The sequence below is a fragment of the Momordica charantia genome (genome assembly GCF_013281855.1).
Source record: "Momordica charantia cultivar OHB3-1 chromosome 6 unlocalized genomic scaffold, Mcharantia_2.0 BLBB01000006.1, whole genome shotgun sequence".
Taxonomy (NCBI): Eukaryota; Viridiplantae; Streptophyta; class Magnoliopsida; order Cucurbitales; family Cucurbitaceae; genus Momordica; species Momordica charantia.
In genome coordinates this window covers 1,445,190-1,467,755 of record NW_028275164.1, presented here as the reverse complement: position 1 = coordinate 1,467,755, position 22,566 = coordinate 1,445,190, and the positions used below count along the sequence as shown (strand labels likewise).

General features: G+C 34.0%; 3 protein-coding genes across 3 annotated transcripts; 2 read left to right on the top strand and 1 right to left on the bottom strand.

Moving 5' to 3' along the window:
- The first annotated feature begins 4,636 nt into the window (after window positions 1–4,636).
- ABCA2 (ATP-binding cassette A2) lies at window positions 4,637–10,184 on the top strand. The gene is made up of 16 exons (XM_022279201.2): window positions 4,637–5,141; window positions 5,894–6,125; window positions 6,243–6,412; window positions 6,515–6,700; window positions 6,810–6,905; window positions 6,982–7,182; window positions 7,278–7,437; window positions 7,532–7,767; window positions 8,034–8,151; window positions 8,241–8,317; window positions 8,405–8,494; window positions 8,627–8,770; window positions 8,850–9,161; window positions 9,248–9,328; window positions 9,444–9,623; window positions 9,728–10,184. The coding sequence occupies exons 1-16, from the start codon at window positions 4,773–4,775 to the stop codon at window positions 10,007–10,009; spliced, it is 2,934 nt and encodes a 977-aa protein (XP_022134893.1). The 5' UTR covers window positions 4,637–4,772; the 3' UTR covers window positions 10,010–10,184.
- Window positions 10,185–10,755: 571 nt separating this feature from the next.
- Window positions 10,756–13,618, top strand: LOC111007039 (uncharacterized). Its single transcript, XM_022279200.2, has 6 exons — window positions 10,756–10,915; window positions 10,996–11,116; window positions 12,002–12,347; window positions 12,450–12,912; window positions 13,045–13,100; window positions 13,203–13,618. Exons 1-6 carry the CDS (start codon window positions 10,873–10,875, stop codon window positions 13,248–13,250), a joined length of 1,077 nt encoding a protein of 358 aa, XP_022134892.1. The 5' UTR covers window positions 10,756–10,872; the 3' UTR covers window positions 13,251–13,618.
- Window positions 13,619–16,025: 2,407 nt separating this feature from the next.
- Window positions 16,026–20,629, bottom strand: LOC111007038 (WRKY transcription factor 72A-like). Its single transcript, XM_022279199.2, has 5 exons — window positions 20,399–20,629; window positions 19,676–19,741; window positions 18,471–19,019; window positions 18,153–18,266; window positions 16,026–17,128 (listed from the first exon to the last, which is right to left on the bottom strand). Exons 1-5 carry the CDS (start codon window positions 20,492–20,494, stop codon window positions 16,265–16,267), a joined length of 1,689 nt encoding a protein of 562 aa, XP_022134891.1. The 5' UTR covers window positions 20,495–20,629; the 3' UTR covers window positions 16,026–16,264.
- Between the last annotated feature and the right edge of the window lie 1,937 nt (window positions 20,630–22,566).

Here is a 22,566-nt window from a genome sequence, read left to right as displayed (position 1 = left end):
TATTAAAATATACACAAATAGAAAACTGAAACTTCTTGCTTATTTTTTTAAATTAATAGTTTGTTGATTCTGATTAGTCGTATCAAATATATATTCTTTTTTTTTATATCTAGTCGTATCAAATATTAAATTGGAATCGAGGGACCATGTGTTATTGGAATATGTGGAGTGTAAATTTCAGGGTATTCCATTTTAAATTGGTTTTTGACCTTGAAATAATCGACCATTTTGCATAATTAATACCATAATGTAAATTACCATGTTACTTCGTAATGTTTGAATCAAATGAGTATAAATTAATTATAAATATAGATCAAAAAGTTTATTTTTTCGGAAATTTTTTTTATTATGAGTGTAAATCTTAATCAATCGAAGCTTAATCTAAGTATATAAAATTTTATAATATTTCATATTTAATATTAATATTTTTGGAATGATATGGTGCATTAGTTTAAACTAGATTAGTAGTAAATGAGTCTTGATTTAAGTATTTGGAGCAGGAAAAAGGAAGTCTAAGATATTTATAGAAATTATTTTTTAAAACTATGCCAAAATAAAATACAACTCCGTCGGTAGACAGTAGCATTAGGATTTAAGACTTATTCCGACAACAAATAAAATAAATTTGAATAATAGAAAAATCTAAATTAAATTAAATTAAAAAGAGCTTAGCGCAAAAGAATGAGAAATGAATTAGTAATTTATATAGTCCATGATCTGACCGTTTACTTAATGAAAGCAATATTATCAATATGGTGATGGTAGATTTAGTCGTATACCATAATCGAAAATGCACCAAGTTCGTTATATTTAATTCTAGAAACAACCCCTCAATATCATGATTGATGACTATTTACTTATATATTTTAAATTCCCCCAAGTAAATTATTGTTGTTTCCAATTTAAATTCCATGAAAGTCTACTTTATTTATTAATTTAAACCATAATTCTTTTGGTCTTTATGATTATTTCACTTCTAATAAATAGATATTGTGGCTTTGAGTATATGTATTAATGTACTTACATAGATATAAATCCGTGTTTGATATTGATTGAGGTGAATATTGGACGAAGGTACATAAGGTGACAAGATAATATCAATAAAAAAATAATTATATTTTTTAGAATTTGGAAACTGGAGAAGGTAATTTTGAAACTTCAAAAGACTAAAATGATTGTTTATTAAAAGTTTGATACCTGAAGTAAGACATTTTAATTTTAAAGGTTTGGTGACCAAGATATAAATGAAAACAAACAAACAAATTTATGGACTAAAATAAGATTTAAACAGTATTTTATAATTTAAGAATCCTCGGATTGGTATGCAAAAAAAAAAAATTATTACATCAAGTTATAGTGGTCAACACACTAAAAAGAAGAAAATCAAAACCTAAACATAGAACTGGTTCCAGAAATTCAAATCTCAAACCTTTATTTATGAATCTAAGAAAATAAAGCAAAAATACTTGAGGTGGAGTGCATAATTCAATTATGAGTAGTAGGTAATATTTCACTTTCAAGTATGCAATAGGGCAAACGTGACATTGTCCTTTTTCTCTCTTTTTATATAATTTTTTTTAGTTTAATAAATATATGATAAAAAATTAAACCTTCAACCTCAAGATAATTAGTATTGTCTTATCCACTACTATAACCTTGGTAGTAAACTAAATTATCTAAAATATAACTACAAATATGAACTAGTTACTTTTAACACACATTTCGTTGCTCGCATGAATCATGGTAAACAAAATAATTTTAATGGTTTTTTCTAGTACATGTAAGATGAGGATTTGAAATCATGATCTTTACGTCTAAGATAAATTCCTTAACTGGTTGAGTAATGCCCAGGTTGAAAACTTTAATGGTTTTAGAAAAAAATAATCATTAAAAAATGTAACTGAAATGAAGTCAATAAACAAAGTGTTACGTGAAACATTTTTTTTGTTTAAAAGGACCATGTAATGACCAAGTCTCTTGTTGGATTTTGACAAAATATTGAAATTGAAGTTGTCCCACATTGGAAGAATACAAAGATGGTCTCCATGTACTAGAAGTCCCACATCGGAAAAGTACAAGGAGGAGATGTGTTCCAACTACTATAAAAGGAGCTCATGGGCTTGAGGGGCTTGAGTTTTAATCATCCCAATTGAAATACTTTAAGGCTGGTATACCAGCTCTAGTTAATTGAACGGTATTGGTATTTGGTATTGGTATTTGCTTTGAAAGAGTGTAATATGTGTGATTGTAATAATTTTTCACATAGTGGATTTTCCTTTGTGGGCTGTGGTTTTTTCTCCGGTTTGCAGTTTTTTCTTTAAATTTCTCAGTTATTTTCTACTTATTCCTGCGGTAGAAGTAGATGATTTTTTCCTATCACTAATATGGCTGTGTGATGGCCATCAAGTGTTCAAGTGGTGGCGACATGAATGTGTCACCCATCGAGTATGTTGAGGGCCAAGAGAGAAATCTTACGATGCGTCCAAGGAAGATAATGCATCACCCAACACACTATGAGGATGTGTGTAAGAAAGCCTAGCAAAAGCGCAAACAAGATTGGAAGCAATGACTGCGTCAAAAGTCGGAGTTCAAGTGAGAGTTTGGACGAACGACTCTGGAGTTAGATGCATATTAGTGTACAAGCACGTAAAGTTTCGTGTAAACCGAAGTTTGGATGTGCACTTTATGCTAGCGAGGCACGTACAGGCTTGCCAGAGTAAGGGAGAGACATGGTTTGAACTCTTCACTCCCCTAGGCTATATGGTCTAACTGAGGTGCCCTATGGGACATATGTGTTTCATGGCATGGACGAGCGTGGCAAAATTAAGGTCTCGAGCGTCTTCCTTTGGGTATGGGAATCTCAAGGACAATGTTGGCTGACACGGATGTGCTGACATTACGTCTTGTCCCGTAGGTAAAAGGTTGCACCATAGGGTCGTTGTATAGGACGATATGTTAAAAGCTGTGAGGTGGCATTGACACGAAAGAGACGTCATGCCTTGATAATGTTTGGATGTATGGATGTTTGGAGGCGATGCTCGGGGTGACATCCTAAAGTACTGGTGGACACCCGATAAGTGATAAAAAGCTAGTCTTGGCCTGATTAAGTAGTAAGACTCATCTTAATTGTTAAGTTTAGTCATTTCTTGCTCGGATCTTGAGAGTCCTGAGTAAGCTCATTAAACTCGTTATGAACCAGTTTTACAATAAGTAAGATCATAGTTTTTTTTAGTATCTTATTTTTTAAGTACAATAAATGAGGATGAAGATTTGAATTTATGACCTTTTGACAAGAAACAAACACCGATTACTACTCAGTTAAAGTTGGTCTCGACAAAAAGCGGCATAAAACACGTAAAAGATAATTGTGAATAAATGTGAAAGCCAATAAAGTCCATCCAAGACGCCAAATCGTAGAATAGAACCTTCCTCAACCAATTAAATCCATTACCACACGTGTTATTTTCTCCAAATTACCCAATTGCCCCTGCCAATTTCTCATGCCACCCTTTCTCTTCCCATATTAACCTTACAAGAAATAAGTATTGTTATATATAATCGAACCGAACATCGCTCAAGTGGTCAAGTACTTATCTTTAATTAAAAAGTTCAAGTTCGAATTCCCACCTACGTATTGTGTTAAAAAATAATATATATATATATATATATATAAATAAATAAAAGGTTAATCTAATTCAACTTTATTTTTACTTTTATCCTTTCAAAAGTAGGCTACTTAAAAAAATACTCATTTTTTATTTATTTAAATATAAAACTCAAGATGACATTATTCAAATAAATTATATAGTTTTTTCTTAATCTAACAAGTCTCTTCATAGTAGTCGTTACACATAAATTGTATGACATAAATTATAAATTTTATTTTAAAATTATAAAGAGAAATCTCAAATCAATAGTAATATTTTATGTATTTAAATAACCAACATTTTTTCTACTTTTAAATGTAGATTAAAATGTTTGTCTTTACAAATACAATACCTTAAAAGCTCAATAATATATCATGAAAACTATGAGAAAGATTTTCAAATTGAAGAAAAAATTACAACACATAAAAAAAACAGAACACTGAAATTTAAAAGATAAATAACTACTTTTGTGATGAATTAAATTAAACCCTGTTCTTACTAAAAATGTTTCTTCGAGGTGATGATATCAGGGATAAGAAATGACTACAGCAATGAAATGAAGCCTCTATGGTCATTTCATTTTTGCTTGGTCAATCACGTTAGTGGTAGTGGCGTCCTTTTTTCTTCTTAGGAATTTTACGTATTTATTTATTTTTTGATAAAGTCTTAAGAAAAGTATAAAATTTATTATTATTATTTTTTATTTTTTAATTGGCGGGCCTGGACGGGGGTAGAAGCGGGAATCGAGGAATATAAGCTTAGAAAACGATTTTGTTGTTCGTTTTTTTCGAGGAAGATTCCTTCGCCAGACAAAAATCTGAAAATAAAGGAAAACATCGACACGTCGACGTTTTGTGTGAAAATGGGAAAATTAGTTTTCGTTGACCACCAAAAATCAGTGGCACATTTCGTAAATCCATTGAATTTCAGCACCAATTTTCGAACCCATCCATCTCCTCCGTCAACTGCTATATATGTCGCTACGGCTTGAACTGCAAATGAAAGCGAGCCATTTTTAAGTTATAACTGAATTTCAGCGGCTTCCTTGATTTTGATACTCTGTAATTCACAGATCCAAAGAAGCAGAGAAAGCAGAGCGAAGAACTATACTGAGTTCTCGAAGTCATGGAATTAAGAAGCGGGTTTCCGCTTCTACTCCAGCAATTTCAGGCGCTGTTCAAGAAGAATCTCTTGCTTTCATGGCGGAGCAAGAGGGCTACGTTTCTCCAGCTATTTTCCTCTCTCTTTTTCATATTCCTCATATTCTGTATTCAGAAGGCCATCGAGGCTCGATTCAGCTCCTCCACTGCCTTGAGCGATGTTCGCAATCCTGAACTCCAGGCTAATCCTCCCATCCCTCCTTGCGAGGACAAGTACTACGTAAAGCTTCCCTGTTACGACTTTGTGTATAGCGGCAGCTCAAGTGCCAAGGTTCGCAACATTGTTGGAGCTATAATGGCCAATAATCCCGGCCGACCCATTCCTACAAATAAGGTGCGTCTTCGAAATTCGACTTCTTACAACTCTTTACTCAGCCAACTGGTATCAATGCTCTTTTTAATTCCTGATTGCGAGTCTTCTTTCTCGAGTTTTGCTCGACGGCATTACTTAGGTTTGACGCGTAGGGATTAGTGGAAATTGGGATTGTCCAGAAGAAATATAGAATACCCTGATTATAAACATTATATATAAGCTAAAAGTATTTAATATTATTCTCATGATGCCCTGCTTTCTTCTTGGGTTTCGGACTACAAGTATTAAAGATAAAATGGTGTTTCATTTACCTGAAACTGGCGCTGGAATTTATAAAGGAGACGTAAGATAAGCTTTTAGTTTATTTTCAAATTTATAAATTTGTTTCATACTTAAACTTTGCTTTGTGGTAATTGACATGTATCCCTGATCAAGACTTATCAGTTCGAACCCTCCACCCCACTTGTACTAAAAAAAAGAATCATGGATAAACAAACTTAATTCCTTAATGTCATTGGACTTTTCCATTTATGCAATGCATATGAAAATATTGATGCTCTCTGCAGAAAAAGATAGTGAAATTGTCAAAGAGGATTTAGATTATTGTTATTGTTTGTTTAAATATTCAGATGTTCTGTAACTGTTTTTTTCTTTTTAATAAAATAAATACGTACAACTTTATTCCCTCCCTTCTGTTCTCAAGAAATTAGAACGGGAATCCTTACAAAGTCAAGTACATTTAGATAGACTTTTTATACATGGCCAAATGACAGGTTCGATCATTTGGTACACCTGCTGAAGTAGATGAATGGCTTTTTAACAATCCTATGACTTGCCCTGGCGCCTTGCATTTCACAGAAAGAAATGGGACTGTGATTAGTTATGGTATACAGACTAATTCAACTGCTGTGGCAAAGAGAGGGCACTATGAAGACCCCACTTTTAAATTTCAGATTCCACTTCAGATTGCTGCAGAGCGTGAAATTGCTCGATCTTTGATTGGGAGTAATAAGCTTAATTCAATGCTTGATTTACAAAATTCATTTCACTTCTTAGCAATAATAATCTTACTCACATTTCTCCCTGCAATGTTGCAATGTTGTATTTTTTTGTGCCTTTCAGTTCCCAACTTTAGCTGGATTATCAATTTCATGGAATTTGCACACCCTCCAGTGGACAACTTTTCTGCAGTGAATACTGTTGGGCCAACATTTTTCCTAGCCATTGCCATGTTTGGTTTTGTTCTTCAAATTAGCTCCTTGATCACAGAAAAAGAGCTCAAACTTCGTCAGGTCTATGTTCTGAATAATTAACCATACCAGAATTATCATTTTCTGTATCATTAACTTTCTCTTAGTCTCTAACAAAACCTTTCCCCCTCAATTTCTATGCAGGCAATGACGATGATGGGTCTGTATGATACTGCATATTGGCTGTCATGGCTCACATGGGAAGGAATTACCACACTTATTGCATCTCTTTTCACGGTTCTATTTGGAATGATGTTTCAGTTTGATTTTTTCTCTAAAAACAACTTTGCAGTTGTGTTTCTCGTCTTCTTTCTCTTCCAACTCAATATGGTATGATGGTTTCCTGAAATGGTCCTTTGTCCTTAAATTTTTTCTTCTTTTTTCTAATCTTACCTCTTCTCACCACACTACTTACCATGAAATTAATTTTTTATGTTAGGTTGGATTTGCTTTTATGTTATCAGCCTTTATAAGCAAGTCGTCTTCATCCACTACTGTGGGCTTCTCCATCTTTATCGTTGGATTTCTCACTCAGGTATGATTCACTTTGTTAAAATTCTATGTAAACCATAAATAACTTAACAATGACTAAATGCCATCTTTCCACACAGCTTGTCACTGCATTTGGATTTCCTTATTCAAATAACTTTTCAAAGTTCTTTCAAATCATCTGGTCCTTGTTCCCGCCTAATCTTCTAGCTCAAGCTCTTTCTCTGCTCTCCAATGCAACTTCCACCCCAGGAGACCCAGGAATCAGCTGGAGTAGACGGACGGAGTGTGCTCCAAATGATACTGAATGTGTCATAACTATGGTATGTTATCAATTTAATGCCAAAATAATAGACTAAGCGCTAGTCATAACGAGACCTCAACTTTGACCTTTTATTTTGGATTTCTGGTTTCGCAGAATGATATTTATATATGGCTTGTGGGGACATTCTTCTTATGGTTTTTCTTGGCAATATACCTTGACAACATTATCCCAAATGCAGCTGGTGTGAGAAAATCAGCCTTTTACTTTTTGAGGCCAGGATATTGGTCAGGGAAAGGAGGAAGTAAAGTTCAAGGTATTCAAATTTGGAAACTGCATGTTTTCTACGCATGGCTTTCCCCTGGAGTTCAAATAAATTTTAACGAGCAATTTTTTTCCTTTTTTGATAGAGGGTGGCATCTGCAGTTGCTTGGGCACACTTCCAGCACTGGAGCCTCTTACTCCAGATGATGAAGATGTCCGTGAAGAGGAAAACACGGTGAAACAACAACTTTCAGATGGAATAATGGATTCAAATGTCGCGGTTCAAATATGTGGCCTTGCAAAGACCTATCCTGGAGCTTGGAAGACCAACTGTGGTTTCTGCTGTAAATGCAAGAAAACTCCACCTTATCATGCTGTCAGGGTAAACAAACTCTTTCAACTTTTTGGTTGACGTCGGCAAACTGAACATGAAGCATAACTTTCTGGACATATCAAATGATCTTATAATTTTGTGCAAAATGCATTTATGTTCTTTTGCTTTATGGTTTGAAATTTTGACTGCCACATGACTTACGCGATGTGGTTACAGTAACAATGAATAATTTGTAACTTATAAATGCCCTGCTTCAACTATTTTGCCATCAGCATATCAATGGTGCAATAATATAACACTGAAATGAGTTTCAGGGCTTGTGGGTGAACTTTGCAAAGGATCAACTATTTTGTCTTCTTGGACCAAATGGTGCTGGGAAAACCACAGCAATCAGTTGTTTGACTGGAATTACACCAGTGACTGGTGGAGACGGTAATGTGATCTCAATCAAATTCTATTTATTGGACATAATATCACTCGATTGAAGGGAATTACTAATTGGGCCATATATCACTTAACAGCATTAATATATGGATATTCTGTTCGTGACTCTGTTGGCATGGCAAACATTCGGAGAATTGTTGGTGTTTGTCCACAGGTGATTATCTTGAAAAACTTATCAATGTATTTCTACAAATCCTCACTCTGAAAAAATTTGTTTGTTTGGATTTTTTGTATGTCACAGTTCGACATCCTGTGGGACGTCTTGTCTGGGAAAGAACACCTCCATCTTTTTGCTACAATAAAAGGCCTCCCACCATCTTCCATAAAATCGGTATGTAACTGTCTAAACAAGTTCTGTTATCTCAGAGTCAGACCAATTACACTTTACTACTACGTTCATAAATTTAGAGATGGTTATATGTTTTTAGTATTCTCACCTAAAGATGTGCATTTAATCAAATAGATCGCAGAGAAGTCATTGGAAGAAGTAAGACTCACTGAGGCTGCAAAGATGAGAGCTGGGAGTTACAGTGGGGGAATGAAGCGTCGATTAAGTGTTGCCATAGCTCTTATCGGTGATCCGAAATTGGTCATCTTGGATGAACCGGTATGCAAATTTAATTATAACCCTTGGAGATACGTGTAATATTTACATGAACTCAAAATCTTTCTGAACTTAAATGCAGACAACTGGAATGGATCCAATAACAAGGAGGCACGTATGGGATATCATCGAGGGTGCAAAGAGAGGAAGAGCGATCCTTTTAACCACTCATTCCATGGAAGAAGCTGACATATTAAGTGACCGCATCGGAATCATGGCGAAGGGAAGGCTCCGTTGCATTGGAACCTCAATCCGGTTGAAGTCAAGATTTGGTGCTGGCTTTGTCGCCCATGTTAGTTTTGCCAATAACAACGGGGGACATACTCCTCCTCCTAATGGGGTATTGAATACCACCACCGGCAGCCCTGAAGAAATTAAGCAGTTCTTCAAATCTGTGAGTTTAGAAAACTAAACTGATCTTAAAATTCCTTATATTATTTAAATGTTCCAATTTTAACTGAAATCATGATATAATGATAGCGCTTGGATATTCTACCCAAGGAAGAGCACAAATCTTTTCTAACATACATCATTCCTCATGACAGAGAAAAGCTTCTGACGGTAACCATCCTGACGTCTACTCTCTCAAACTATATTTAATTTGTTAAGAGGATGTCATGAATTAATTTTGGTACCCTGTAAAATCACATTCTTACAATTTACGATGGTGGAGCAGAGATTCTTTGATGAACTTGAGGAGAGAAAGGGAGAGCTTGGAATATCTGATATCCAACTCAGTCTTACAACCCTTGAAGAAGTTTTCTTGAACATTGCAAAACAGGCAGAGCTGGAAAGTGCTGCAGCTGATGGAACTATGGTGTCTTTGACTCTAACAACATCTGGCCACACTGTTGAGGTAAACCCATCAATAACCATCTGCCTCTACCTAAATGGAACTATAGTTTTGTCAATGTTTTTGCCTTTTAGGAACGTCATTTTGCTGATTCTATGACATTACAGATACCAGTAGGATCAAGATTTGTGGGAATTCCAGGGACAGAGACCGCAGAGAATCCAACGGGGATTATGGTAGAAGTTTACTGGGAACAAGATGATTCTGGTGCCCTCTGCATATCCGGTCACTCTGAAGAAATGACGGTGCCGCCCAACGTGCAGCCATTGGCTTCCCTGAGATCCCTCTCTTTGAGATCAGCTTCACAGAGACGTCAGTTTGGCCAGAGAGGCCCAGTTCATGGCATTGTGTATGATCCTGAACAAGTAGCTGCTTACAATTCTCGTTGATCTACCACCCTTTCTCCTGCTTCCAGTATTGTATATTTATAAATTTTATATTATAATTGAATGTTTAAATTTGGTATAGAAATTCTTTGAGTTTGATTCATTAGAGCTGTATTCTCCTTTTCCCACGCTTCTTTCTATTGTAATTTATTGAATGAACAATTACTTATTCACTGTATCTTATTGATTGGTATTTTTTTTAGAAACGTTCAAACTGACATATAATTGACTGAAAGATGTAATGGAGCGGATAACATGAATAGGTGGGCCATGATTGAGTTGGAGCTGGGCCACGGCCCAGAAGGTGAGTCCAGGCCAGAGAAGGCCCATTAGACAGAGCATCAACCGAAAAGGACGGTTTCAGTCCCAATCCTAACGGCTCACGAATTTAAATTTGAAATTCGAAATTTGAGCGTATTTTTGGACCCCTTTTTTCTTTACAATAAGTCGCAGTGGGTCAGGTCAGATAGCCGTTCAAAATCTTCCCTCTTTTCATCATCCACCGTCCCTTTCTTTATTCGACGATGCTGCAGTTAGAAAATTTAACCCCTCGCTTAATCATCCACGTGTCATTATTAACGTTTTAAAACCAGCGCTTATTCATACCAAATCCAAATATTTAGTACACGTGGCGGTCCGAGAGAAAGCAAAGGGGGAATATTCGAGTTTAGGAAGTGGGTGACAGTTTCCACATTTTCCCGCCTAATTTATTTATTTAATTTTCTGAATCGAGTATAAAATCCCCATTCGATGAGCTCCACTAAGCGCAAGAGCTTTATCGGACGAATTTCAATCTTTGTCGTTTACAATCGGAGCGGGGGAGAGAGCGGAGAAATTCTACTTTTTAATTCCAGAGAAGCAGAGACATGGAAGAACCGATCAAGGACCAGCAATCTACTCCACTTCCTGGTTTGATTTCCTGAATTTTCCGTTTAACCTATTTTTATAATTTTCATTTTGCTGATTTTTTTGGTGGCTTGATGGGTTAGGGTTAGGGAACTCTGCGAAACCCAAGCTCCAGCGTTATGCTTTGCGATCGGGAACTAAATCCAAGGAGGAGAAGCCTCCTGTGCCTGAATTGTCGAATCCTCCTTCTTCTACCTCTAAAAGGTGGTTTTCTTTTGTTTACTTCTACGCTTTCTTTATTTTTCTGCTAAACTGACGTTTATACAGTTTGCTATTCTTTTGATCTGTCATTCGGGATGTTTACTTGTTTACTGTTTTGATATTTTCGGGGGCTTTCGTTGATCATCACTAGACAAATATTTCTTTCAAAGTGATCCAATAGGTTACACTGTAATTTTGGTCAATCATGTTCGACTGTGTACTCTCAAATAACACTTCTGAGTGCAGGAGTCGAAAGTTGCTTCATTAGAAGAAGTTTAGACAATTAGACTTCGTAAAATGTAATCATTTTTGGAACTAAGAAAACCGTAAGAAGAGATAGAGAGAAATTTAAGTTTCTAATGTAAATCTTTTTCAAAAGTTCTAGGAATTCAGTTTTACAGTGATTTGCCTGTATAAGCGATGATCAAACTGACAAATAGACAGTTTTGTGCAACCGTAAACATGGTGCTGTCTTCTTTCCACTTATGTTTGATGTCTTTCTTATGAAATGTGTACGTGATGCGTTAAACTGTAATGGTGATCAATGGTAAAGGAATCATTTCATCTCACAATTCCCTCTCGTAAGGTTTCACAAAACTTCATTTCCGTCCATTCCATAGTGTTGGTCTAATTTCTAGTTCTTTCTTTTTAATGCTCTAAAATTCCATAGTAGTTTCTTCTTGGCTAATGATGTCTACCCAATTTCTTCTCAAGCAGATATACTTTGGGCATTGTATATTCTGGATCTTCATTCCATTGACCATTTCTATCTGCACCTTCATTTAATCTTTGTGCAGAAAGAATCCAGCTGTTCTGTTTTATATTATTCCCAAAATCTTCTCTGTTCTAAGTACTGAAGATTAATTGATTTTTGTTTGGGAGTTTCAGGGGTAGATCTGTATATAGTGTGAGTAAAAGTGTTGGAGTCCTTGACCTATCTGCCAAGGAAAAGTCTGCTAAACCACCAAGAAGGCTGTCTATTCCAACTAAAAATGTAAGCCCAAATCGAAAAGTAGTTGGCAACATTACGCCAATATCAGAGGTCCGGAGGACTGCCAGAAGCCAGGGGAAAAGTGACACACCTGTTTCTGACGTTCCACGGTCAAGCAGGAAAACATTCAACACTTTATCTTCAACATCATATTGGCTATCACAGATCAAGCTCTCTGAAGCTGCTTCTAAGCATACGGTGTCGCTTGGATTTTTCAAACTTGCACTGGAGGCAGAGTGCAAGGTAACAACATTGTTTTCCCAATCTTTTCTCTGCTTATAACTATGAAAATTTTGATAGTATCATTTATTTGTTGTTACCTCTACTGACAAAATCTTAAACCAGCCTTTTCGTCGGATGCGTGATGAACTTAAGTCCTACTTAGAACGTTGCAAACTTGATGAAAGTGAACAAACAGTGAAAGACTTGCTTGAAAGCTACAATACATCTGAAGATTCAGAGCAACTGCAGGTTTCTGAAACTTATTCTCAGGGGCCCGAAGTGGGAACAAGGTCTTCGGATGATGAAGTTCATAGCTCTTCATCCACAGTGGAGCCTAGGAAACTTAAACCAAAATCCTTAAACACTGATGTTGCTGCTAAAACTACCCCAGTCACTGATGTCAACCAGAGAAATCCTACTACAACACCCAGGAATAGGGGCCTCTGGAATAAAAATGCTGCCGCAAATTCAACTTCAGAGACGGTGAAAAAATCTGTGAAGAAACCCCAAAAGCCAAACAAGCAAGAACCCATTCAAGGAAAGGATAAGGTCACCAAACACGGAAAGAAACAGCTCAGTGGGAAAGGTCAGCATAATAACTAAAAATTCTGTGGAATTGTCATTCATTGCATACTAAGAAAATGATTCTATAAACAGTTCAATTGGCATTTATCATTTGCAGCTATTTTAACACTCTGCAATTGTTATTTATCTGCAGTTCCAGCTAGTACGAGTCCTGAAGAGGATTCAGTGCAATCAAACAAAGAAAATTTGGTACAGCAATTCTTTTCCTTTTTACCTCAACATCTCTTATGCAACTTGTGATCCAATTCATTTCTACATATTATTTCAATTTGTCTTCTCTGGTTTTTGTAGGAGGAGGCCCCCCAAATTGAAGTGAGATCTGCAGAAGAAGTTATATAAAAGAGAACTTGTGCTCGTGAGAACTCAGATTCTTGTGTTTGGTCCCTGTTTTGGTTTTTGTAATTTGTGTGAGGTTTTGAAGTGGGGTGATTTCTTTCAAGTACAGGAGTGATGAAGTGAAAAGTGTCAGCCTGCGGGTATCTTCTTATTATAAACATAATAGTTTATAAGCTATGTCCTCTTTTGCTGAATACATTTGTACAAGAGGCATTACTATCTTTCCCCAAAGGAAAAAAAAAGGCATTACTACCAACTCTGTTGAAAATTGTAATAGTTGATTCATTGTTTTTTTAATATGTTTCAGCTTGGAATTTATAAATCATCATGCTTTGATAATGATACTAAAAGGCTTTGCCGAATATGTTAAATTGTTGTTTAGATAATTTGTAATTGACTTTTTTTCGGTAAATATGTGGTGTGAAAATTTGAATATTTGATAGAGAATATATAAAGAGATATTTTTAATTGAGGCAATGTCTGAGGGCTATTTTAGAAACTTATTTACTCTAAAATTTTTTAATTTTACATAGATTTATGTAGGCATGATTTTATTTTAATATTTATTTTACCCATTGTATTTATATTTATTATAGTTAGTTTTTTATTTAAATGCAAAAATTAATATTTCAAATTTGATTTTGTAAACATTAAATTATCGTGGGACAATCAATCATTCTCATAATCTCCTAATTTACTCCTTAATATATTATATTAAATAAAATTTATTATAAAATATTCAATTATTATGATAATTCCGAAATTTACTTTTTAATATATTCTACTAAATAATGAAATTTATTACAAAATATTTTTTCATTTCATTACATTTTTTTGCCAAATTTCAATAATATAATCATTATAACATACACTTTTTTATATATATATATAAACTATATTCGGCTACCTTTTCATTTATATATATAAAAATTATATCCGACTACATTTTCATTTATATTTATATAAACTATATCCAGCTACCTTTTCATTTATATTGATATAAACTATAGCCATTATAACATACACTTAGACACATAATCTATATCTGACTATAAAGTATATACGACTATATCATTCTACAATTAACGAATGAAGCAAATAACCTACAAACCTTCTGGTCGTCAACTAGACAATGGTCAAGATAAATGGAGGGCTCGAATAGTCGACGGGCAGCCGGCGACAAAAAAGAAATCTCGAGATAAACGGACGGAAACAATAGACAGGCAACCGGAGACGAAGGAGAAGCTAGTAGACTGTTCCGACGACGAAGAAGAATGGAGACGGCGATCGAAGATGAAGGAATGCAGACAGCGGTCGGAGACGAAGAAATGGACGAAAACAGAACGACAGATGAAGAAGAAAAGTCGGAGGAATGAGGTTTTCGAATTTTTTTAATAATGAAGGATTTTGGGATTTGATATTTTTTACTTTTGGGAAGTCTGTAAAATTTTAGAGATTTAAAATGTAACCTATCAATAACTAATTTTGGATTTTAAAAATTAATTAATATTGAGGTGAGATACCATATATTAGTAAATTGGGTGATAGGTACCATCTTAAATTGGATTGTTTGATGACAATAGTGTAAATTTTATACAATTCAATCTTCTAATATAATTATAGTCTCTAAATAGCCTATTAATGTACTAATCCCTTTTTAATTCAATTAGTGTTACCATGAGTTAGAAAATTTTAAATGTCAAATTTAATAAAGTTTGACATTGAAATTGAATAAACCACAATGATTTGCATAATTCTTAAACTTGACCAAAGTTGATAATATCTGAATGTTGGGCTGGATTAAAGTCATCTCGAAATGTGAATTATTGGACAATGTGTCCAAGAATAACCTGAATTCATTCATGTAATTTGAATACTCTATGATCTACTAGTGTACTTATCCCAAAATAATATTTAATCTTAAATTTTGATATATCCAATTTTGATCTCTAAATTTGAAAATTTCTACATTTAATGATGATTAATTCTCACATCCCTAAAATTCGATTTGAAATGAAATTCCTACCGGTCCAATCAAATTTTGTGCAAACTCATTCTTGTTTCATCATCATTTCTTTTATTCCGTATAATAAATGTGGGGTGAGAGAACTCTCAAATCTCAAGGAAGACAATTGGTATATTCCTTGTGACAGATTACAACCATACTTAACTATATGCTCGACATCATTTGTTATTCCTATCAAAACTTTTTTTTGTTATTATTATCAAAACTTATTTGAATTAAAGTAAAAAAAAAATTATAGACATGATTGAAACCTTTAAAAGTTTAGTTTGTTTAGTACAACAAATGTAGAGATCAGAAATTGAATATGCAAATGAGAGTGAAAATGAACCCTAAATTAAGGAAGGAGTAAATGAATTAAATTTATCCGATCCATGAGTTTAAATTTTTGAATTGAGTAATAGTTTATTCATCTTTAAAATGGTATGGAACCGTGCCTTAAGAAAGGAAAAAAGTATTTATTTTTATGGTAGAGTGAGAAGTGGTAGATTGTATCCCTAGTTGGTTGTTCATTTTGGCCAATGAGAACCTTTCCTAATTTATGAATTATTTCTATTCCAAAAAAAAAAAAAAAAAAAAAAAGCTAACCACACAGAAATATGAACAAATTTAATGGCTAAATGTATATTTGAGTATTATGCGCCACTAAAGTACTATATTTACTAATTACGATATCTTGACTTCATCTCTTAATTGGAGGAATATAGGGTCCGATATCTTAAAGAAAAAGTACTACATTTACTTATAAAGCAATAAATAAAAAGGATATATATTGCTGATGAAAATCAATGGATGAATTCCCCATACCAAAAATTGTCTATATGTATGAACATCTCTTGTTGAGACCAATGGCTGAAAAAAAAAAGTTGTTCTTCAATCTTGGAAAAGGAAAAAAAACGAAAATAAAAAGAATAGAAGCTGGGAGAAAACTTAATTGTTGATGAGGTATTTACAAAAGAAGTGCTCAATGATTAACTGTTTGATGATAGGATGTTCACTTGGTATTATTGTCTCTACTGTCTCCCGGAGATGAAGAAGGAGTCTTGGAATTGGAAACAGCAGCTGGTGGCTGAAACCCCATACTTCCCTGTTGAGAACTTGTCCCTGAAGGCGTTTTGCTCAACAAACTTGCTGATGATGCACACACATAGCTACTCATCTCCCCGCCGTTTTCCCCGCCGATGATCGAGCTGATGGCAGCCACCAACGCGGACTGGAAGTTCGGGTCCGACGTAATTACCTTCGTTGCTGCTGCTATCGTCTCCGGTGGTGGTGCCGGAGTTGAAGTTTTGTTCATGTGCTGAAGGCAGGCTTGGTAGATGTTACTAGAGAGAGGCAGTTGTTTGGTAAGGTCTGATGATGACATTCCTATTGCACTATTATTCTTGGTTAGATTATAAGGTTGATTGTTATTGACAATTAGGCCACCATTGTTCCAAGACATTAAGTTGGATTGGGAAGAGCCAAAATCAAGGCTGGTGAAGGGATATTTTGGGGGATAAGTCGAAGGGATCTTATGGAAAGGAGATGAAGAAGTTGAAGTTGAAGATGAAGTGAGGTCTAAGGTGATTGTGGGATGGTTGAGAGAATTAGAAGAGAGGAGTGAAGAGTTTGGGAAGTACAATTGCTTTGGATTGTTAATTGAGTTGTTAGAGAGATACAAGTGATTGGCAACCGACGGCGGGTTAAGGCCGATGCCGGGCCGGGAGGTGGACGAGGAGGAAGGGCCCGAGAGGAGCATCGAGGCCGCCGCAGAGGTGGTGGAAGCCATGGCCATGGCTGAAACAGGTAGAGGGTGGTTGTGAGTCCCTTCATAGGTGGTGATTAATATAGAAATATCATCAATACTCCTTTGTACCTACAAATACATATATTATATATGCATCAATATTTTGTTAATTAAAAAGAGATTATATGTGAGAGAATTTAAAGAAAATTATTTCCAATGCACATAATTTGATTACTATTCAACCCTGCTATAATAAATAATTTTTTAGTTACAGCATACATAAATTTTATGTTAAAATCATGGTTCTAAATATTCATCGACACATCAACATTTCTATCGACATATTCATGTTTCCATAGGTTCAACATTGACATGAAGGATGAATCGACATTTTTATTACAGTACAAGAAAATCAACCAAATATGAAAAAAATCAACAAAATGTCACTAATATATACATAATATTAATATTAATTACTTTTAACTAATTTAAAAATAGAAAAATGTTTATTTATTAATTTAAATATTTTTTACGATTTTTTGATATTCTAACTTTTACAGAATTATTTATCGACATTGACATTTAAAATATTGGTTAATTGATGAAATTGACTTGGTTTGAGATATACGTGGGTTCAATTTTATTTAATAAATTGAAAATTGATTGATTGATTTGATTTCGATAGAGATTTTGTAAATTGAGTTTTAATTTCCACAGTATGGATTTGATTCTTCAAAAACTAATTAAGTTCTAATTTGTTCAACGTCAAGTTTTTAATTTTGTTTTTTTATAGATTGATTCAGCATCGATTTTGACAAAACGACAGACTAAATGGACCCAGTCACCTTTTACTTTAAAATTATCTTATATCCTTTACATATATACATATATATACATATATATATTATATATATACATATATATATACATATATATATATATATATATATATATTTCTTCTGTAATATACTTTAAAAAAATGGTTACAAAATTTTAGTACAATTTTAATTAACATTAAAGAAATTCTTGAAATTTTATTAATTTATTTATTCTCTTTGTAACATCCAAAACATAGTCAAAGTAATTAACAAATAACATTCATATAACTAAATTATGTGAAAGCCAAAATAAAGGAAGAAAAAAAAAGGCTTACTTGTTTCCTAACAGGACATGTGGGTGCACCAGTGCAACGATAATAAGCTCTGGGGCAAGGATTTCCTTTTGCAATTTTCTGTCCATATTTCCTCCATTGACAACCATCGTTCAGCTGCACCAAATTTATTCTACTTCAATGCTAATAAATAAATGCTTTCAATTTTGTATCCAGATAAATATATATTTTTTAAATTCAAGAATTAAAAAGTCATCTCTAAATTTTTAAAACTAGCTAATAGGTTAGTTACTTGCACAAAATTCAAAGTTGAAGATGTATATATCCAAAACTAGCTTAATTAAGAGGTTATTGACTAACCGTTGGAGTATCGCATCGAGCTCTGACACAAACCCTAGCTTTCTTGGGAGGATTCTGTTGAGAAACTTCGTCTTCTGCTGGCGGCGGTGGCAAAGTGGTCTTCAAGGCTTTACTCGGGGGCCAAGTCTGTCCAGCGTCTTCCTCTTTAGGCTCGCTGTCGGGCGGAGTTTGAACGACGAGATCATTTGATGGGGTTTGATTTCTTTCGGAGCTACCAGTCAATGAAACCCTTTTGTGATCCAATAACAAGTTTGATGATCTCTGTGAGGATATTATGTTGTTGTTGTTGTGATGGGTTGATGTTGACGAGAATCTTCCCAATGTCAATGAAACCATGTCGTCAACTTCTTCAACCTCATGATCATGGATGATGGTACTTGCACTGGTTTGTTTGCCTTCTGATCTCTGATTCTGATTCTGATTAATCTCCTGGAACTGCCTTTTCAGCCTCTCGTAATCCTTCACTATCTCATCCAAACACTTCTTTAGCCTCTCGTTTTCTTCCTTCACTTCCCTCATTTCTGCTTTCGCCATTTTTATTCTTTCTTCCTGCACATGTTCATCATCATCCACCTCAATCACTCAATCTTAATTAATTCACCGCTCAAAACCCAGATCAAAGAAATATATCTTTTCAACTTTAAAGTTGTCTAATAGTTCTTTAGATAATTGAAACTTTTTCAAAGAGCTATTGAAATTGAGAGGTAATACTTCATTTTTAAAATTCAGAAACTAAACCTTTTAAGCACATTTATTCATATTTTAAAACTTACATTGTTTTGGGGTTTGAAAATTAGCTCAAGGCCATAATTATAGAGAGAATAACTTCGCCATCCTTGATGCTATGGGTTAGGGTGTGTTTGAGAATGACTTTTACATGGTTAAAATCACTTTTCTTCTCATGGGTCATGTTTGGGAAAATTAAAAAATTAATTTTAGAAAAACTTAAAATCACTTAAAAATAATATTTTTTAAAATAACCAGAGGCTAAACGAAATTACTCCAATTAAAGAGATGATGGAGATCATAGTTACAAAACAGCCTTCATTTTTTAAAATTCAAATATACTATTTTTTTTTTCAAAATCACTGACTCTACCCTTAGTTGATTCATATTCATAATTAACAGAAAACAAAAATCCCATTTATAACTTCATTGATGCAATGCCAAAAGCTAGACTACTGCAAGGTTTTGGTTTACGCTACCTCTTGCTTCCAACTTGAAGAAGCTGATGCAACCGAGGGCTTTTCCAAGTCCGCCATAAATGGGACCTGTTGAACCATCAACCAATTACATCAAACAGACCAAAAATGGTCAAAAAAATCTAGCTAGGGTTTAATTTAATTATATCTTCCACAGCACCTCATTTAGTTTGAATTTTACTAAAGATGCTGATCTGATGGATTATGAAAGTTAATACATCTTCATTAAATTAAGTCATTTAATGGTTAATTAAAGAGCAATTCATAATCACACAATTGATTTTTCTCTATTAAACCAAATTAAGATCGAAAATTATAATAATGTTGAATTTTCATGGAATATCCCTCAAAGTAATTAATCCACAGCAAAACCCATGTAATAGTCCACGCTTTTGTTGTCAGATTTGGTTCGATTTTAACGATTAACTATTTTGAAAACTTCATGGAAAAAATTGAGAACTAAACTACATATATATCGATCTTCACGAAATAAATATTCTGTTTTACAAAACAACAAAAAACCAAACAATAATTTCGGTCATAAAATTTTTCAATTCAAAACCCAACAGCGCCCACCACACACCACCGAGTCAATCCAAGAGATTTCAACAAACAAAATAACCCAAGAAATAAATCTCGATCTTAATTATAATCGACGAATTCAAGAATTTTTTTCATTACTCCCGAGAAGAAGAAGAAAAGTGGTGAAGATAATTAATTAATTACCTTGTGAAGAACATCTTTTTTGGTGGCAGCTTCTTCTTCATCTCCTCCACTGGATTGGACTCTATCCTCTTCCTTGGGCAAAGCTGCAGCCTCCATGAAAATAAAATAAAAACCTCTTTTCTTCTTCTTCTTCTTCTTCTTCTTCTCTCTCTGGGTTCCAATTTTCTGGTTCTGATAAGTTGTCTATTTAGTTATAATAGAGCAAGAGAGCAGCAGTCTTTGACCCCTCTCCCTCTCTACCCTTTATTTCCAAGAAAAGTACAAAATAAATATATTATATTTAAAAAAGACAAAAGAGAAAAAAAAAAAAAAAAGACTCAGATTCAACTCTCAACTTCTCTTCCTCTAATCCAACACAAATATAATCCAAAACCTCCCTCCCCTTTTGAACACAAACTCTGCAACTTACATTATATAAAACCCTTTTATTTATTTATTTATTTATTTCCATTGTGGTAAATATCTTCATAAAGAGAGAGAGAGGGTTGTGGCGCAATGGTCGGAGGAGAGAGTGGGTATAATAAGAGTGCAGTGATTTATATACGTGCTCCTAATCAAGGGTTTTTTTCCTTCTTTAATTTCCAAGTAACATGGGGGAGGGGGATTGCGGATTGGTCCAAATGTCAAAGTTGGAGGCACTGCCGTGCTACCACTGGTGAGATTAGTTTTCTCATCCTCTTGATTGGCATATGATCTTCTTAATGTTATGTTAATACTTATTTATTGTAGCCCTTGTCTAAGGTCAAGAGATTTGAGGCCCTCTCTCATTATTATTGGTCCATGTCTTTGACCTTTTTTTAACCTTATATATCCAATCAATCTTCACTACTTAACTAATTACATATTACAACAAGTATACATATAAAATCAAGTCCTTGCATATACTTTTTCTATAAATTGAGAGATTAATATATAGAAAAATCTAGAATGTTAAAATTATAGTTCAAATTAAAATCTCCTCTATTTTATAATAATATTCCAACAAAAATATAATCAAACTTTTTTCTAAAAAAAAAAAATTGGTATTATTCAATTTTTATGTGAAAGCACCGGAACAATTTATTCGGAGGAGAAAAAAATGTCTCTCCATTATGGTTAGAGATCTTTAAACCCAACCTGACATTGGTAGCTATTGAGCTATGCTTGGGATATCGTGGCCGAGAGGTGATGTCCTTGTCGAGCATCATCCTCATGATGGCGAAAATCAAACATGCATCGTGATTTGCAACGAAAATTAGAGCATACCCCACAATTGGACTTCACTCCTAATCATAGTTCATTTTAAGATAATTTTGAACTTGATTGACTTGAGCATCAAAATATTAGCATCTTTTTTTACATGTGTCTCTCATACACATCAGAATATGTTTATGATCTACTCCAAGATTAAGTTTTTTTTAGTACAACATGTTGATGAGGGGATTCGAACTCACAACGTTGGAGGTATATGTCAATTACCACTAAACTATGCTCGCTTTGGCACCTCAAGACTAGGTTTAACTTTCACACAACAACCATGAACTATCATTTTCGGATTATTTTAATCAAAGATTTTTATTTCGATGATAATATATATATATATATATATTAATTCAAAGGACAAAATTAAATGTACCATTTTTTAATTTCTTCAAACAAGTGGAGATCTTTCTACGAAAATTCGAGAGTTAAAAAAAACAATATAATAGTGAAAGTAAATGGTTGAACTTGATTGACCATATATGTATATATAATAGACGGAATCTTAAAATATATAAATCTTTGGGACACTTGAAGGAGATGACCCGACCCGGTCATGCAAGGCGACCAAGTTTTGCCGCAAATTTTGCTGGCCAACCTCGGGATCAAGCCCGTTGACTAACCATTATGTTGGCTGGATAAATATATAATAAATTAAAAATTGGGTCTTGTGAAATATTAAAATGATCTTCATAATTGATACAAAATGAATATTTTTAAGTCTCGTTATTTTTATTCCTTTTGACAAGCAACTACCTGATATATCAATAGGAAACAAATATTAATTTAAGAATATCAACTTTGTTTCTTTTCCCATCCACATTTGGATATAAAAGAATTAACATAATTGGGTGAAACTCATATGATCCAATTATATCAATATTTATAGATTCCATCGTAAAATTGATTGGCAAGGAGAGAAGTAGCAT

Excerpts from the sequence above, each read along its gene's own strand:
- ABCA2 (XM_022279201.2), top strand. The coding sequence starts at position 4,773 with ATGGAATTAAGAAGCGGGTTTCCGCTTCTACTCCAGCAATTTCAGGCG. Across the intron at positions 6,413-6,514 it reads AAGAGCTCAAACTTCGTCAG|GCAATGACGATGATGGGTCT; the intron begins GTCTATGTTCTG and ends ATTTCTATGCAG. Across the intron at positions 6,701-6,809 it reads TTCTCTTCCAACTCAATATG|GTTGGATTTGCTTTTATGTT; the intron begins GTATGATGGTTT and ends TTTTTATGTTAG.
- LOC111007039 (XM_022279200.2), top strand. The coding sequence starts at position 10,873 with ATGGAAGAACCGATCAAGGACCAGCAATCTACTCCACTTCCTG. Across the intron at positions 10,916-10,995 it reads GCAATCTACTCCACTTCCTG|GGTTAGGGAACTCTGCGAAA; the intron begins GTTTGATTTCCT and ends TTGATGGGTTAG. Across the intron at positions 12,348-12,449 it reads CACTGGAGGCAGAGTGCAAG|CCTTTTCGTCGGATGCGTGA; the intron begins GTAACAACATTG and ends ATCTTAAACCAG.
- LOC111007038 (XM_022279199.2), bottom strand. The coding sequence starts at position 20,494 with ATGGAGGCTGCAGCTTTGCCCAAGGAAGAGGATAGAGTCCAATCCAGT. Across the intron at positions 18,267-18,470 it reads CTCGATGCGATACTCCAACG|CTGAACGATGGTTGTCAATG; the intron begins GTTAGTCAATAA and ends AATTTGGTGCAG. Across the intron at positions 17,129-18,152 it reads CATGTCCTGTTAGGAAACAA|GTACAAAGGAGTATTGATGA; the intron begins GTAAGCCTTTTT and ends ATGTATTTGTAG.